Source organism: Sorex araneus, chromosome 6 (assembly GCF_027595985.1).
Source record: "Sorex araneus isolate mSorAra2 chromosome 6, mSorAra2.pri, whole genome shotgun sequence".
Lineage (NCBI taxonomy): Eukaryota > Metazoa > Chordata > Mammalia > Eulipotyphla > Soricidae > Sorex > Sorex araneus.
Genome location: NC_073307.1, coordinates 36,252,120 through 36,270,941, shown reverse-complemented (window position 1 = coordinate 36,270,941; position 18,822 = coordinate 36,252,120). Strand labels below are relative to the sequence as shown.

Here is an 18,822-nt window from a genome sequence, read left to right as displayed (position 1 = left end):
GGTGAAGGATGTGGCTCAGCAGTGGAGCACTTACTTTGCATGTGTAAAACCCTGAATTTGATCCCCAGTACAACAAAAATAAGTACAACGTGAACCTGCCTACCATTGCTCTGTGTAACAGACTCTCCTCTGCGCTATGTGGACATTGCCATCCCTTGCAACAACAAGGGAGCTCACTCTGTGGGTCTCATGTGGTGGATGCTGGCCCGGGAGGTTCTGCGCATGCGAGGCACCATCTCCCGTGAACACCCATGGGAGGTCATGCCTGATTCTACTTCTACAGAGATCCCGAGGAGATTGAGAAGGAAGAGCAGGCTGCTGCCGAGAAGGCCGTGACCCAGGAGGAATTCCAGGGTGAATGGACCGCCCCAGCGCCGGAGTTCACCGCGACTCAGCCCGAGGTTGCAGACTGGTCTGAAGGGGTGCAGGTGCCCTCTGTGCCCATTCAGCAGTTCCCTACTGAAGATTGGAGCGCCCAGCCTGCCACAGAAGACTGGTCTGCAGCTCCCACGGCCCAGGCCACGGAATGGGCTGGAACCACCACCGAGTGGTCTTAAGCTGTTCTAGACTCAAACGGAAAGTGAAAATAAGGTTGACGGAAAATAAATGAGTTTCTAAAAAAAAAAATAAAATAAAATAAAGATAGGAAGAACATGATTACACCAATTTTAGATGTTGGTAGGCCAGTAACCTGATACAGAACTAAGTGAATTTTCAAGGTTTGAAACCCGAAGTTCATTTCCCTCTGAACTCAACTGTTTTAAAAGTTTGCTCCTAGGTTCACTGCCGCACTAGTCACAATAGCAAAAATCTGAAAACAACTCAAGTGTCCAAAAGCCAGTAACTGGATCAAGAAACAATGGTACCTATACACAGTGGATTACTACTAGGCTGTAAGAAACTAATGAAATTATAAAATCTGCTGTGATATGCATAGCTCTGCAGAATATTACATTAAGTGAAATTAGAAGAGGGACAGACACAGAATAATCTCTCATATATGGGATACAAAGAATCATTACAGGGGAATAACAAATGTCCAAAGGCAACAGAAAATGAGAACTGGTCTTCAGTAGGAAGCTGGGGGTGGGAGAGCGAGGGGGGAAGTGGGGGAGTGGAGTGAGGTGAGGAACAGTGGGATAGTGGTAGAGAAGCAGCCAAACACCACAGAGCAGTGGACAGCGCGGTGCTGCAATGTTACACGTATGTCTTACTAGGGCCGGAGAATAGCAGAGACATTTACCCTGCACGCAGCCAACCAGGGTTCAGTCCCTGGCCTCGGCAGGAGCTCTCCCTGAGGACAAAGCCAAGAGGAAGCCTTGAGCACAGCCAAATGGGGCCCGCAAACAAACAAGAAACAAACCTTACTAATAACATTTTGTAAAACATGATGCCTAAAACAAGATTTTTTTCCCTAATGTTTGCTAGACGAGAATAAAACGTGTTTCCATTGTTCTATTCTCAAGGACAATGGTGTGCATGACGCAAAAATGTCAACATTTCTATCTATACATCACTTTTCATTTGTCTTGTCTGGCCCTATTCCTTCGCTAGGCATATGTGTGTATATATCTTCAGAGATGAAAAGAAGTCAAACAGAGTACTTGCCTCAAGGAACTGAGAACCAACTGGAAAAGACAGAGGAAGTTAAAGAAACTTAATACACTGAGTAAGCTCATCTAAAGGTCTGAGGAAGAAAGTGGTGAGAGGTGTTTTCACAACCTTTAAAGACGGTCCTGCTGTTATGCACTTGGTACTAGCTGCTTTGTTAGGAATTCAGTGGCTCACAAGGCCCTTGGCTGGAAAATCAAATTTCAACCCGAGCCTCATTCAGATCTTCCTATTAGACTTAGCACCCGTGCACTGATCCATTGTGCCAGTACTCACCGAGGCCTCTCTCTGGACCCCGTTTAGCAGCTCTAAAGGAGCACGAGGTTCCCCAAATGATTTTCATGTATGTCAAAAAAAAAAGAAAGGAAGAGAAAGAAAGAAAAAAGAAAAACAGAAAGCAAGCAAGCAAGCAAGCCTCTTTCCAGCCACTCTTAGAACTATAACCTCCAGAAAGAACTATAGCTTCCTGCATACAGAAGACAGAAAGAGAACAACAGGTGGCCAGTCTCTTCCCGAAGACATGCGTGCCTTGGAAAAAAATGAATACTGGAAAATATTGGGGGAAAGATGGAGCCCTGTCATATTCCTGTGCACAAACTAGTGTGGAGTCCAAAGCTCAAAGTAGAAGGCCCACCACTTTCTTTTGAGGAAAGAGTATTTCTAGTAATGTGGAAAAGAAAGCTATGTGGGGGGCTGGAGCAATAGTATAGCGGGCAGGGCCTAATGAGGGTTTGGTCCCCAGCATTCCATAGGGTCCCCCGAGCACTGCTAGGAGTGATTCCTGAATGTGGAGCCAGGAGTAACCCCTGAGCATCACCAGGTGTAACCAAAAAGCCCAAAAACAGAAAAAGAAAAAAAAAAGAACGCAATGTTGCACAGTGTGGTTGGGAACATGCAGGAGGATGGATCCAGCTCCCTCCGGACTTGAAGGCATCTAAGGAAAATGAGGTTTGTATTTCAGCAAGATTACTTGGGGATACTAATGTGGACAGTATACTTTTTTCCAGAGAACACAACAAGCTGCAAAAATATTACAAAAGATGACATGGATACCAAGGGCTCCAAACCAGGGCCCTGCCGATGGAAACCCATTCTTTAAATGGTCTGTATGGAGCACCTACAGTGACTACAAAATAGAAAACCAAGACTCCTTCTGAAATTGGGGAACAAGGGAGAACCTCACTCTGGCCTCACACCAGGCCAGGTCAAGGCAAAAGTAGGGTGGGTTCACACACAAACCCACACAGCAGCCGCCCCGGAGTGGAAGGAGAAGAGAAGGCAGCTGTGGACAGGTGACTGGCAGGGCCCCACTACCGCCCTGGCTTCTCCCTCCTCCCCCGGCAACCGGCTGGCTACCAAACTGTCCACCAAACTGTCCTCCTTAGGAACCTAGGCTGTGAGGGCTATCAAGATCCCCCAAAGCTGCGCTGCACGTTTAAAAGCTTTTTGTGAACCTGATTGTAAGGGAGCATCAATCCTACGATTTTAAACACTTTGTTTGGGGGCTACACATGGCTGTGGTCGGGGATTCCTCCTGGCGGTGCTCCACGATCCATATGTTGTGCTTGGAGTTGAACCCGGCTCAGCCACATGCAAGGCAGGTGCTTTAGCTGCTGTATTAGCTGGCCAGCCAGTCTTGAAACACTCAACAGGTAACTTAATAGTTAAACGTCCTGAACTATGGCTCTGGGTCAATCTCAAAGTGGATAATGTCTTTTTACTGTCTGGTGGGCCCCCAAGGCCTCTAATGTGAGGTCTCCACAGAACACCATCCAGAAGGGAGTGGAAAAGGCCGTGGGGTGAGGCTACTTAGTGCGACACCCCCACCCCCCGTAATTCACCCAGTCTTTAATTTACCTATGAGCCTCAAGCCCCTCCACTTTCCCACACTCTGCTGCCCAAGTAATTCCAGCGATCAGAGAAGGTATCTGCCTTTTCCAGACCTTAAGTGCTCTCTGTCCCCCGCCCACCACCAACTCTGCCGGGCCTGGCCGTGCTTTGGTCGCCTGACAAACTCTCTAAAGCACCCTGAGCACCAAGGGTATACATGCCACCTTCTCCAGGAAGCCTTCCCGCTTTCCCAGCCTGCTTGTCATTTACTCCACGTTACTCTGTGTGTTCACCCGACACACATCCCCACCTCGACCTGGAGAACCGGGCTCTGCTCTGCTCTGCTCACGTCCCTGCACCGTGCGTCTCCTCTAACAGGCAGCCCAACTTGTCACCACCGGGACCACGGGCGTCCCCTCGACGCCGCGCCGCCCAGCCGCACTCCCGGCGACCAGCGCTGCAGGCGCCGGTTCCCGGCCGCTCACCTTCCAGGATGGACACGACGATGAGCAGCTGGTCCGACTTGGAGACCATGGTGGCGGCGGGTGACCCGCGGGCGCGGCCTGCAGGGGGGGAGAGGGGCGGGGGTGAGCGGCGGGCGGCTCGCGAGCCCCTGCAGGGCTCCCGGCGGGGTCCCCAGCGCCCGCCCGGGGCTCCCGACACCAGGCTCCGGCTCCGCGCCCCGGCCCCGCCGGCCGCGCGTCCGACTCCCCTGCCCGACGCCGCCATCCCGAAGCCCCAAGCCCGGCCCCGATTCGCCGCCCAAGACGCTCTGACAACGGGGCACCCGGCCAGTCCAGGACGCGAGCCCGCCGCCCGAGGACCTTTTGCCGCCCGCGTCGCCGCTTTTCAAACGCCCGGGCAAGCCGCGCCACGGCGGACACCGCCGCGCCCAGCTTCCGCCTAGCAACCAGGCCCGCAGGCCCAGCGCCCGGGGGAGGCTGGAGGACAAAGGGACATAGAGAGCAGGGCCGTGGAAGATAGAACGTCCCTATTCCGCTACGCTTCCTGCCCTTTAACGCGACGTTCCAATGCCCTAAGAGGGAAAGCCAGGCCACTAAGCCCCACAGCGCCCCCTGCCAGCCGGACGGGGGAAAGCGGGCTCCGCGGGCCCTGCAGTTGATGCGAACAATGCGCAGGCGCACTACCGCCTTGCACGCTTCCGGAAGTTCCCCTTTAGGGCGCCTGAGTGTAGTATATGCTCGACTTTATGCCTCCGACACCGCCTGGGAAATCCATCAGTAAGGATTAAAGAGAAAAACACCTGCCAAGCTCCGTTCAGGTCCCTCAGGGCCAACACTGCTTCAAATTGAGTGAAAGAAAAACAATAACAAGTTTGAGCTCTAAAATCTCTAATTTTTTTCTCTGACGGCCCTTCGGGTTTCTACGCTTTTTCTACGCTTTGAAAAAGTAGCGTCTATACGGTAATTACTGTAACTGTTGGCAGGGACGTTCTTTGGGAAGTTCCTGTACATTAGAAGTTGCCGGAAAACAAAAACATTGTCACGTGGGTAGGAAAACCAAAGGTTCTTTTATTCTCCTACCGCAAAGTAATTAGCAACGTCAAGACCAAAAATTGAACCAGACTTCTAAAACTTCTTCCAAGGGATATTTGTTCCCCCTCTAAGTTTCTATCTTTATTTTAAGGAACATTGCAAATATTTCGCCTAGTTTGGAACGGGGCCGAATTCGGACAAGTTGTAGGGGTATGAAAAGGGAGGCGGAGAGAATAATAGCACCCCACACACCCTTGCTTTGTGCCCAAAAGATGAGGAGGAGGAGATAGAAATTGCACTTGAACTGGTTTACTTCTAAGTCCTTCAGACGCCTTCAGAAGCCTTTTTGAATTGAGCATTAATATGAGGTCACAGCGCTGATCTACTCTGGGTTCATCATAAAACAGTACAATCTTTTGTGAAAAGTGTCAGACTCAAAAGCGAACAGAAGAATGGTATGTGTTTGCAGGAGTGCTGTTCACTGATCATCAGCTAAACTCAAACATCTTAGGGGTATTCCAAAATAAACCCCTAACAATTTGTCCTTCATTAATTCCAATATGAACAGGATAAAATGGTTTTATTTTGGAGGGGATAGCTCCCAAACTGTTCAGCTGTCTCCGAGGTGCCCCCAGAGTTCCCCCAGCCCACTGGTGGTCCAAGGAGAGAGTCCAGGGATATGGTGCCGCTCAGACCCTGCAGTGCTGGATCACCAGATCTAAGTACAGCAATGCTTGAGGGTCTCCAGAGGCACACCAGAGATGGTGGGGGTTGGGGCCGGGAATTTTGGTGGGCTGGGATACACAAAAGCATGAGTCCCTAACCCCTGGGTTATCTCCTTCCCCACTCTTCCCACCTGAAAAAAGAAGTTTTCAGGACACAAGAGATAGTACAGGGGGAAAGGCACTGGTCTTGCCTGTGTCTGATCCAAGTTGATCCCTGGCACCATATATGGTTCCCCAGGATCACCAGAAAGATCTTCAAAAAAGGGCCAAATGCTGAAGTACTTTTTTTAATTTTAAAAAGAAATCAACAAGCAAGCCACAAAGTTATCAACAGGTTAAAACAAAAACAAATCAAAACAATCTACCTTAACATTAAACTGTAGGGGAAAAAAGAGGCCTAAAACAAGGAGACTTATAGTTTCATTGAACTGAACCCCTGGAGAGCAGAGTTTGTGACCCACCTCTACATATACATGCCAGGTGGCCTTATGCAAATCACTTTTTCTTTGAGACTTAGACCCACATTTCCATGCATAATCCTGACTGACTTAATGCCAAATAGTTTTTCAAGTGGTGTGCAACCATTATTTGAAGCTACCTAGCTTACCTGCTTGCTTGCTTTCTCATGATATTATTGGAGAAAAAAAAAACACAGTTCTGACAATTATGTGGTGAAATACCTTATGTTTCCTTAGTTTGGTAAATACGGTAGTATGATTCCTTAGTTCAGAGCTTAACAATATTAAATGTTATTTTATATCTTTTATATGAACAAAGAACATCAAACCCTTAAGACTTATAGCTATGAGATCTATCACCCAGATTTATTTGATGTAAAAAAGATATGATGTGAAAAATAAAGCCTTGTTGTTATGCTTAAGATCTCCAACAGATTTTAACACCTACATTATAAACTATCGATGAAAATCATGGGCTATTCTCATACCAGAAAAAAAATATGACAAATCATAAAAATTAAGAAACCTTCCACACAGAAATTTTTTCACTCAGTCCTATTTGTCTAGATATACCCCCTACCTCCCACCCCCAAACAACAATACTCGGACTTCTAAAATCATATTATTACAGCTACTGGAAGGTCCTCAGTTCAACTGGCACAGTGACAGTGGTGTTTTCATAACTGTACAAAATAAATGCCATGAAATCTCCCTTCTATCCTCCTTAGAAATAAGATTATAATTCTATCAGTCTCTATAGCCTCCTTATCTATGATTCTATAATCTAATTTCCTTTTATATGCAATATGAAACAGTTGTAAATTCTGTTCTGGCATAAATCACCATATTTTAGTTTAAGTTCCTGAAAAAAAAATTTGTTATATTTTATGAAATACCAATTATTGTTCGAAATCCATAAGTAAATGCTGTTAAAATATAAACCTTGCCTATTAAACAATGTGAAGTTCATTATACTACTCTATCACTATCATCCCGTTGCTCTTCGATTTGCTCCAGCGGGCACCAGTAATGTCTCCATTGTGAGACTTGATGTTACTGCTTTTGGCATATTGAATACACTACGGGTAGCTTGCCAGGCCTGCCATGGGGGCAGGATAGTCTCAGTAGCCTCTCTCCTAGAGGGGTGGAGAAATAGAACCCGGGTCAAACGCCCTGCCTGCTGGACTATCACTCCAGCCCTCATTATACTACAAACATGTAAATTCAAAATGACAAATTTTGGGGCCAGAGTGATAGTACAGCAGGTAGGGCATTTGCCTTGCACGCGGCTGACTCGGGTTCAATCCCCGGCATCCCCACATGGTCCCCCAGCACTGCCAGGAGTAATTCCTGAGTGCAGAACCAGGGGTAACCCCTGAGCATCGCTGGGTGTGACCCAAAAAGCAAAAAACAAAAATGAAAACAAAATGGCAAGTTTTATTTTGTGCTTGATTTTGAATTTCTTAGTTTATCACCCCTAGGAGCCTATCATATTAGGTAGCACTCTACTTCTGTAATTTTACAATAAGAGAAAGAGACTGAAACAAAGATATTTTTTTTACTTTTTAAAATAGGGGCTGTCCAAACTATCTTCCTTCTTTGGTGTGGTCACAGAATGTCCCTCACAATGCTTGGGGAACAAGGAGGTGTCTGGGACTTACATCACACAAGCTAAGCATGTGTTATATCATGCAAGCTGTCGCCCTAGGCCCCCAAGTAAAATTTTTTGACTAATTTTGTTTTGGTTTTGTTTTGCGCGGGTGGGGAGGCACATCTGGTAGTGCTCAGAGCTACTCCTGGCTCTGTTCTCAGGGTCACTCCTGGCAGTGCTCAGGAGACCTCGAAGTGCTGGGGGGTCGAACCTATGAGCCTGAATTCAAACCTGTGAGCCCTTCTCCAGCCCCATTTTGGCATATTTTCAGACTTTCTTTTCTGCAGCTACTTCACATTTTGGAAAAACACTTGTAGTCTGTCTCTCTGTGTTTGTTTCTAATCTCTTTAATTTATGTGACTGACCATAGGAGGAAAGAAAATCTGTGTCCCCTCCCCCTTCCTTGGCTTCTTTCCTCTTCCTCCTCCCTCCTGGACACACATACACACACTCACAAACACACACACACATCAGACTCTCTCTCTGTCTGTCTGTCTGTCTGTCTGTCTCTCTCTCTCTCTCTCTCTCTCTCTCTCTCACACACACACACACACACACACACACACACACACATGGAGATAAAGGCACAGGCACATTCCCAGGACTTGTAAAACAAACTCATCTCTTACATAAATGCATTCTGCAAAGGCTTAGAACCAGAGAGACCATGTCCTCAAGAAGTGCTCAGGAAAATGCCTTCCTCTAGATAGTATGAGAGTGGGGTAGTTATTAGTTCCCAGTGCCAGGATGACTCAACTTCTCCTCCAGCATCTGATATAACCAAACTTAGCGATTTGGGTGCCTTTAATCTCACAAAGAGGGTCCACAAGTGTGGATGGTAGGAAAGGCTGTGCTGCCCAGTTCCATACCACCACAGCTTTTTCACTTGACCAAGCTACAGTTTGCTAAGCCTCAGTTTCCCCCTCTGTAAAAGAGGCCCCATCATCCTTTCTTCACACAGGCTTTAGGAGAGGTAAATTAAATAAATAGTTTTGTTTCCCAATGTAGCAAAATTAAAACTCTGCCTAACAGAGTTGCTATTTTTATTGGTAAAATGGAGGGATGAGGCATTATGATACTTTAAGGCTTGTTCCTTTTCTGTTTCTTCCAAAACAACCAGGTCATCCATGTTCCCTTTTTATAGCCCAGGTGTATGTTGTAGGGGTAATATCCCTCCAAAGAAGGCACAAACAGTAAGTTTTGTGACTCCTCCTGACTTTTGTGACAATCTCTGCAGCAGAGTGTCCCCAAATCCAACTCTTCTTAGGGTCAGGAATCTGCCGAGGCTTTGTGGTGGATCTTAATGTTCTGAAGAGAAACAGAGCAGGATTGAACAAACTTAAACAACCGATGGCCTCCTTTTCAGACAATCCAAGTCAGAGATCCTTGGGAACCTGCCTTCATATTTTAGTCTTGGGGCCACACCCAGCGGTGGTCAGCCTTACTCCTGGCTCTGCTCAGAGGGATCACCCTGGCAAGACTCAGGAGACCACATGTGGTGCTTGGGCTCAGACCATGTCAGCATGCACAAGCAACAACCCGACCTGCTGCACCATCTCTCCACCCTTCAGATATTCTACCTTCTTTAAGGAAACAAGCAGAAAGTGTCCCCACCGATAGTACCAAGTAGTGTTGTCCACGTGGGAAAACTTAGAAAGGGGCTGGAGCGATAGCACAACGGGTGGGGCATTTGCCTTGCATGCAACCAACCCGGGTTGGATTCCCAGCATCCCATATGGTCCCCTGAGCACCGCCAGGAGTAATTCCTGAGTGCAGAGCCAGGAGTAACCCCTGTGCATCGCTGGGTGTGACCCAAAAAAGAAAAAAAGCGATCACCCCTCCCTATCCCTGCTGGTTTTTGCCAGCCAACAGAAGCCAGATGTTGCAAATTTCCTCATAAAGCCCCAGTTACAGATTTTTGTTGGAATGCATCCAATTTTGAAATGCTGGTAAATTCAGTATAAATTCAGTGAAAAAAACAAACAATAGTCGGCTTGAGTGGAAACCAAAACTTCTAGCCAACAATAGTGTTCATCACCTGGGACTGAACTTCATTAAAAGGTTATATAACTGGTGTCTCACCAAGCAAAGAAAAGAGAGAAGAGATTACCGAGGGCTGGAAGGATGCTATAGCAAGTAAGGCTGACCAGGATTTCATTCCCAGCCCCACGTATGGTCCCCAGCACTACCAGGAGTGACCTCTGAGCTCAGAGCCAGGAGTAAGCCCTGAGCATCACAGGGGCGACTCCTTTCCCCCCACCCCTGCGTAAAATCAGAGGCCAAATAAACCTGGGGAAAAGAGAGGTAGTGGGAAATATATGATGGGCACCTACATTCCACTGCCTGGCTGTGGACAGAAAGAAAAATTAAGCCCCAGGGGTCCCTAAGGAAAGTCAAACCTTAGACCCCAATTTGTCATCTGCACTCAGGTTCTGATGCCCCTAACTTGACACATCCCCAGCAAGCTCACTAGGACTTCAGGGCACCATGGACGGGTGGGTGTGGGGTGGGTGCTGGATGAGCAGCCAGTCAGGACAAACATTTTGCAGGCCTCTGCAAATGTTTGCAGGTGCCAGCACCCCTCTCTACACTGCTGTCTGGGGGAGCAAGCTGCCCACCAATGAGGGATCAGATTTATTTCCTGGTAACACCCCCTCCACATGCCCCAATCCCATCCCCCACCCCCCAGCATGAGAATATAAAGAAAAACAGCACCTCTGGTCTGGCCTTCTCTCCTTTGTGGACTCAGCTTCCTGGGGTGACATATCTGGAGCAAGCTTTGAGCCATCCTGTCAGGGACTGGGCGGAGATGACTTACTGAGGTCAGCTGGGCAGTATTTCTGGACCTGCTGGGAAAACATGGCTCCTTCTCGCTTGGGGAAGTGCACCCCTCCCCAGTCCACCCCAATGTCCACTTCCTCCAGGAGAGGAATGTGGACAGGGTTTCCTTTCCGGGGTGAAGGACAGAGCTGACCGGAGGTGAGGAAGGCCCTCTGCTATACACTGGCACGGAAAAACTTGCTAGGACATTGCAGGACTTGCAAGTTGCTGGTGCCTGGTACTCGTCAATTTTTTTTTCCCCCTTTCAAAAGCTACTTTTGAAGATTCTGAAGCCAAGAGTGGAGGAATTTCTGGTGCCAGCCTACTCAGCTGTCTGGTGGAGAAATTCCCCAGGCTTCTGGGCGAGGGCTTTGGCCCATGGAAGACTGAGCCCACTAAAAAGGAACCCGATCTCTTTGCTGCTATAAGATACTCCTGGCACAGGGTTCTATTCCTGAAGGGCAAATATACCTGAAGGGCACAAAACGCTCATCTACCCAAGAGATAACTCAGTGTGCTGAGCAACACTTGCAACATAGGTGGCCCGGGTTCCATCCCTGGCACCCCTGTTCACCAAGCCAGGAATATCCCCTGAGCACAACAAGGTGTGGGTCCCCAAATAAAATTAATCTAAAAATAAAACTAAAATTATGAGGGCTGGGAAAAGAACTCAACAAACTGAGCACATGGCTTTGCATGTAGCAGACGGGTTCAACCCCTGGTACCATATGACCCCTGAGCACTACTGGGTGTTTTCCCCTTCTACCCCCCCAAAATAAAAACTTTCTTCTATCTCTCTATGTTATAATAAACAACAACAAAATCGCAGCGAAGTGATAAAACCAAAATCCTCCTTTGGGTTCAGAGAAAATTTCTAAGTATATGGCCTCAATCCAGAGATGATAGATCCTTCCCTATCCATTCCTGGGTATTTAGCTCAACAATATGAAATCATTGAGTTGCAAAGTTACCGTCAATGTTAACTGCAGTATTTGCAATAACTGAGAATCAGAAAAAAAGAGTGTCTAACAATAGATGTTTGGATAAGGAAGATGCTGTATATATACACAAGGATAGAATCCAGCTATATAAAAAAGATTATAGTTGAAGCGTAATGGAAGAACTTGAAAAGATTATATAAAGTAAAACAAGTTAGAAGGAAAAAGTGTTGAATGATTTCACCTACATGTGCAATATAAGGAAATAAAACTGATGAGTAGTTTGAAAAAAATATATACCAGTGAATGTCACTGTCATTCCCGTTGCTCATCGATTTACTCGAGCAGGCACCAGTAATGTCATCATTGTGAGACTTGTTGTTAACTGTCTTTGGCATATCGAATACGCCACAGGTAGCTTGCCAGGCTTTGCTGTGTGGGCGAGATACTTTTGGTAGCTTGCTGGGCCCTCCGAGAGGGGTGGAGCAATTGAACCCGGGTCGGCCGTGTGCAAGGCAAACACCTTACCACTGTGCTCTCTTTCATCTCATACCAGTGAATACAAACCACAAAATCAAGGTTACCAGAGGGGAAGTGAGTAGGGTTGAGAGAAAGAGTGGAGGGGGTTTAAGGGAGGATGATGGATGCTCACTTTAAAGTTTTATTGTTTTGAAATATGAAAAAGAAAAGAAGGCCATGAAGATAGCTTAAAAAGCCAGAAACTTTGCATGTGAAAGCCATGGGGTTCAGGACCTACAGGACCCAAACACCAAGCCAGGAAATAGCCCCCAAACACTGCCAGGTGTGGCCCCCAAACAAGCAAATAAACAAACAAAAAACAAAAAGGGAACAAAGAAAAATAAAACAAAAATTGTGTGTGTGTGTGTGTGAGAGAGAGAGAGAGAGAGAGAGAGAGAGAGCGCACGCGCACTATCACTTGTATCTACATTTTGTTGTGAGAGTCTAGGCTCTGTGGATAAAAAGATGATGGTGGCAGGGCCTAGCATGTGGCTCTGTGAGTGATAAGGCCCTAGGTTTGATCCCTGGCACTGCAAAAACTAAAGATTGTGGCAGCCACTTGGATTGAGCTGTTGAGCTGCCTTGGTATCCGAGACGCAGGCCAGCAGGTGAGGAGACAGCAGCATGGAGATGTGAGGTGTAGACCTGAGCTAGTAATGGGTCTGACTTCAGAGGCAGCTAAACAGAAGATGACAAAAGTGCCAGGCAGGCAATCTCCTAGAATTGGGTGTTGAACCTGGGTCCCCTGGGTCCACGGCAAGCACTCACCCATTGTGCTCTCAGACCCCAGAATGTACAGTTTTTGTCTGTTTTGGATCCATGCCCACAATTGCTTACAGCTTAATCCTGATTCTGTGCTCAGGGCACCATTTGCATTTCTGGAGAAGGAACTGGGGTAGGTTGCAAGTGCCCAACACACTCTCTTCTGGCCCTGAACTGATTCTGGTTTGGGGAGTGGGGGAGGCTGCTATTTGGGTCATGACCTGCAATGTTCAGGGGTTACTCCTGACTCTGAATTCTGGAATTACTCCTAACAGTGCTCAGGGGACCACTGAGCCAATCAAACCCAGATTGGCAGCAGGCAAGGCAAACGCCCTACACGCTGTACTATCCCTCTGGCCCTGATCTGATATTTTTATGGCTGAAAGTGATAAGAAAGCATGGGATCTGACCAAATGTTGGGGTTTTGACCAAAATCTGACCAAATTTTTTAGGTGGATAGAAGGAGATGCAAAATAACACAGCTGAAAGCAGTAATTGGTGGTGATGTGGAGAGAAATGTAGCCAGGTTCAGACTGTTGAATAAATTAGATATTTAAGGGGATGGGAGAGCATGTATTGACTCTTCTCATCTTCCCTGCCACCCTTTAGAGGGCCACTGGGGTTGAAGTTGATTCACTGAAAACAATTTACGCACGGTCAGAACTCAGGTCTTTTGCGTGCTTAGGTCGAGCTGTGAGGCGGCCTGGAGGCAGACACTGAGCCAGGAACCGTGAGCACAAACTCCTGCCTGTGGCTACAGAGCAGCACGGTGAGGACCAGGTAAGAAACTGAACGTTGCTTTTCTGGCTGTAAACGCAAAGCCGATTGCCTTAAAATATTTTGTGCCATGTTTAAAGATCAGGCACAGAACTTTAAAGACATTACTTTGGGACTACAGCTAGCTTCAAATGTCACCCAAACCCTTCCATATGAACCTTCTCTCAGGTTCAAATCTCATTTATATTTATGTGGGGACTGGGGAGGCCAGAGGAGGGGTCCCACTGGATGGTTCAGCATAAGGCACTCCCCCTCGGGCCCTGCAAAGGTGCTGGAGGGAACTGAACCCTGACCCAAGACAACTCTGCGCTTTCAGTCCTTCGTTTTAGGTTTGGGGATCACTACACACAGGCTCTTTAAGAAGAGACCCCTCAATCCTGAGCCAGATTCACTTTCCCCCGCTGTTTCAATGGTGATCACAAGGAGACAGTGTTCTAATTTCAAGGAACATTCAGTGGAGGTAGTACAGTATTGACCCTGGCTCAATCCCTGGCACCACGTGGTTCCTGGAGCATGGCAGGATGCAGCCTTGGAGGTCCCTGAGCGGCTGGGGGAGCACTCCCCATACTGCAGAGTACAGGATGTGCTGCATCCTTCAGACTGGCATCAGAACGCCAAACACCCAGATAGGTTGACAGAGAAGAACCTGGGGACCCAGCATGATTGGGGAAACCCCCCTCCAAAAAAGGAAAATGAAAAAAATCCTTGGAGTATGAGGAGATTGATGTTACTGTCCTAATAACATGCTAAAGTTGTCGTTAGCATGATATCTGCTTGCTCCAGGAACAGGAAGAGCCTTACACTGTTCAGAGTTTTGACAAACAAGTCTGACCATCTCGTTGGTGGGCAGCCACGTGGTCTTTTGACGTCCCATGGAATTCCAGTGGGTAAAGTCTCTAGTCCGGCGTTTATCTCTGAATCGCATTATGTGTCCGGACCATCTGATTTTTGACACCTTGGCAGATAAGACAGCATCCCTGATTCTTGATCGTTGACAGAGTTTGGAACTCCGGATTCCTTCTCTCACTTGAGTGAAACACGATACTCCAAGCGTAGCTCTTTCAGTTCCTCTTTGGGATACACGAATAGCGTTCTTATCCTGTTTTTGTAGGGCCCAGGTCTCTGAGGCATATGTTAGTGCAGGAAGAATGGTGGAGTCAAAAAGATGTGCCAGGAGCCAAAGGTTCTTTGTCCTCTTAACCACTTCTTCGATGCTTCTTGAAGGCGTTCTAAGCTGCTCTCTTCCTCCTGGGCAGTTCTAGCGCCAAGTCATTCCTCATGTTGAGTTCTTGGCCCAGGTACATATGGCTGCTGCATTCAGAAATGTTTGTTCCATTGATAGCAAATGGAATGTCAGGGACTACTTTGTTTTTCATGAACACTGTTTTGCTGAGATTCAGCTGCAGTCAAACGTTTCCACACTCGCGGTCGAAGTCAGCCAGCATTTGTGCTGTTGACTAATGTTTGGTGTTATGAGAACGATGTCATTAACGAAGTGGAGGTGGTGTAGTTGCCGACTGTCTATCTTCACTCCCATTCTTTTCCATTCCAGTCATCACATGATGTTCTTGAGGGTGGCACTGAAGAGTTTTGGTGAAATGGTATCATCCTGCCAAAGCCCTCTTTATGTCAATGATCACTTCCTTGTAGAATGGTAGATCCTGGTGGTGAATCCGTAATACAGCTCAAGGAGAATCTTGATGTACTGAGTTTAAATGCCCTGTTTGCCTAGGGCTTCGATAACTGCTTCAGTCTCAACAAAATCAAAGACCTTCTTTAAATCAATGAACGTTAGACAGAGTGGCATCTTGAACTCTCGCGAAAATTCAATGAGCTTGGTCACTGTGTGGATATAGTCGATGGTGCTGAATCTTTTCCGGAACCCAGCTTGCTCGCATGGTTGTCCTTTTCTAGTGTTCTGCCTATTCTATTCAGGATGACACGAGTGAACAACTTATAGACGACGTGGGCCCTGTAATTTATTACAAATGTTAATTGCGTTTAATCATAAAACTGATGCAGGTCCCAGAAAAGAGTTGAATCCCAGGTAAATGCAGTTAGTTCAGGTGAAAAATCTGCCATATTGGCGTTGGTTGGCTTATCTTAACATTGACCACATGTACATAATTACCAGCTCCCCAAAATCGGCAAGTGCAAGTTCCATTATGTTCACTGTCATATTACTAGAGCCCAAAAGAGTGCCTTGATTCAATTTGTACTGATGGGTCTATAAATTTTTGTCAAATAAAATGCAGTTTATAGCAATGTTAAACGTAGATCTGACCCATTTGATGATCAATAATAATTCTTCCAATTGGAGAGGGCTGGGGCACACAAATGGGTACAGATCAGGAAATATGGCTGAGTCTTCTAGTGAAGTTTAGACTTCACTAGTCATTTTTTGATATAGTAAGAAACATTATTTATTTGACTTTAGAAACTTTTATTTTGGGGTCTGGGAGGATCACAACCCTTGTTTCTGTGGAGGCCACTCCTTGTTCTGTGCTCAGACTGTTGTGCAATGCTGGGGATCAAACTGGGCTCTGCTTTATGCAAGGCATGTATTTGACCCTCTCTACTCTCTCAGCAGAAACTTCTTTAAAAGCTTTTTAGGGGCCAGAATGATAGTACAGCAGGTAGGGTGCTTGCCTTGCACGCAGCCAACTTGGGTTCAATCTCTAGCATTCCATATGGTCCTCAGAGCACCACCAGGTGTAATTCCTGAGTACAGAGCCAGGAGTAAAACCTGGTGCATCACCAAAACCAAAAAAAAAGTTTTTAAATAAGTTTTTCAGAAATTAAAAGAAAAAAGCAAATTAATTTATTGAATTGGGAGAGAAAGAAAAGATGTATGATGATCTTCCCCAAATGTTGAAATGATATAAGCTGATGATTTTGTAGGCAATCAGGGATGAGCATGAGTTGGTTAACCTTGGAAAATACAAATAGGAATGGGGGTGGGTGGGAAGAAGACAGAATATACTATTAGATTTCTGTATTTCATTAATGTTCTCCTTGGTCATACTGTAAGAAGCTTGAGAAGCAAAGAAGATTGTTATTCCATTAGAGATGGTATAGAGTATTTAAAAGAAAAAATATAAGGGCTAGAGAGAGAGTACACCTGATAACCTGATAAAGAGCTTGCCTTGTATGCAACCAGTCTGACATATAATGATCCCAGGCATCACATATGGTCACCAAACTCTACTGGGAGTGATCACTGACTGCTGCCAGGTGTGGCCCCTCCAAAAAGTATTTCTTAAGAAAAAAAATATTTTAGCCTCTGTATAATTTAAATAAATCTTTAGAGACGCAATGAGAGTCATTTAAAAATATTTTTTAAAGTATTTGTTTGCCTGCCAGTTCTAGCAATTCTCACTTAAGTAACATTTGGACTGTCTCAAGACATAAGCTATTGAAATCTTGTTCACCAGCATACAATGTTACTAACAAGCCTGTTTCTGTTGTCTTTATCAAGGAATATGAATGAATGCACCAAAACTATGTTTATTCAGCAGATTATGGTTAAAAAGACATATTTTTCACTTCTTTGTTAGTGATTTTCTTATTTACTCTGTATACTTTATTTAAATACCACAGTTTACAGAGTTGTTCATAATATGGTTGTTTTGGGCATTCAGTGTTTTAACGCCAACACCAGTGTGACCTTATCTCCACCAGTCTCCCCAGTTTTCCACCTGCCCCCTTAGCAGGCACAAAATAATTTATTTTACACTGCTTTTTACAACTAAATGGCTAGTGGTATTATTAAAAAATACTTCAGTTAAAAAAAACTTTTTGTGAGAATCATATCTCACAGTGGGGTCATGAATCATTCTCTGAAGGTTTACTAAGCTGTTGTTAGTTGAGTTTTCTGTGTTACTGTTTTTGTTTACTGAGCTTAACTGACTTCTATGCTACTTTTTCATCTGATTTGGTGTGCTCCTACTGGGCTGTCAGTAGGAGGTGTCAGAGGTTTCCTATGGTGGCAGCCTATGTGGCTACAAGCTCCAGGAACTTCAAAACCAAACAACTAGGCCAATCAGTTTACATGACAGCAGCTGTGAGATGTGGGGTGTGGCTGCTGAAGCATCCGGAAGTATGGGGAGGGAGGGAGGTTGCCCTCTCCCACTTCCAGAAGACATCGGAGTTTTCAGCCTGAAAACCGGTATGTCTGGAATTTTCTTCAACTTGGCTTTTCTGCAGAAATTAGTTTTGAAGCAGTGAAGTTGGGCCACTGGCATGGTGGTGACTGTGGGGTGTGGGTATGGTTGCTGGCACTTTGGTAGGACGGGGGCTTGAACTCCCCCCTCCCCGGAGCACCCCACAGTTTTCAACCACAAGATGCAAGACTGTGTACCCTCAAATTTTAGCTGTTTGGCTTACAGCTCTTTGAAGATTCGCTGTGAATCTGTAAGACAGAGCCAATGAGTTTACATGACTGGGGATGTGGGAGGTGGGAGTGTTTGTTGGTAATTTTATTGTTGGGAATTTTAACGCTGTTTTGATACAGTGCATCCCAGAAAGTTGTTTAAATTAGCAAGTCATCAATTATGTCAACATCACAAATGCCAGTGAAGTACAATCTAGTAATTAAAGTTCCCTGATTCAGCAAACTTTTTTTTTAACTCTCTATCCCTGAAGTCTAGGATAGTGCTTGCCACTCACCAGATATTTAATAATTACTTGTTGAAAAAAAATCATGGAACTATCCTGGATTTTAATCTGTTGATGGACTCTAAACCAAACCTGATTTAATCAGTTTAACTAATGTCCTCTAGAATAAATTCATCAAATTTTTGAACAATTTCTTATCATTTATTTGAAGTTAAAAGTTTTATTATTTTGTTTAATTTAGCTGTTAACTTTCTATTGTTTTTAAGGGGTGGGTGCCTTATCCCCTGTATTATCTCTCCAGTCTCTTAACTTTCTACTCATTCATCAAGTTTTATACTTCTGTTGTATTATCTCCTATTTTTTAAACCAAATTAAAACAGAAGCAGACCCTCTGCTCGTACAGACTATGATCCAAGAGGTCTTCTAACTCATTTTGGCACCCAGAGAGGCTTCTTACAGACATGCATCTAGACTGTGAGCTGTACTACGACTATGTGCCGCCCGGGGAGGGATTTTCCCTTTCTACCCTGTTTTTCTGCTCGGAAAATGGCGGCAGCGGCATCATCCACGTGGCGAGAGCCACCCCCTAAGACTTCCACCCAGAGGTAGGAACTTTGC

General features: G+C 45.8%; 1 protein-coding gene and 2 pseudogenes across 2 annotated transcripts in view; 1 reads left to right on the top strand and 2 right to left on the bottom strand.

The window, feature by feature from the left end:
- CEP120 (centrosomal protein 120) overlaps positions 1-4,430 on the bottom strand; it is a 58,825-nt gene extending 54,395 nt beyond the window's left edge. Inside the window, exons 1-2 of one of the 2 annotated variants that reach the window (XM_055142554.1) lie at positions 4,266-4,430; positions 3,927-4,004 (exon numbers count right to left, since the gene is read on the bottom strand). In XM_055142554.1, the coding sequence (XP_054998529.1) occupies positions 3,927-3,975 (49 nt within the window). In that variant the 5' untranslated portion in view covers positions 3,976-4,004; positions 4,266-4,430. The other variant, XM_055142553.1, reaches the window with a different exon arrangement.
- LOC105943044 (40S ribosomal protein SA-like) lies at positions 95-624 on the top strand (annotated as a pseudogene).
- Positions 4,431-13,491: 9,061 nt separating the features above from the next.
- LOC101557441 (actin-3-like) overlaps positions 13,492-18,822 on the bottom strand; it is a 110,198-nt pseudogene continuing 104,867 nt past the window's right edge.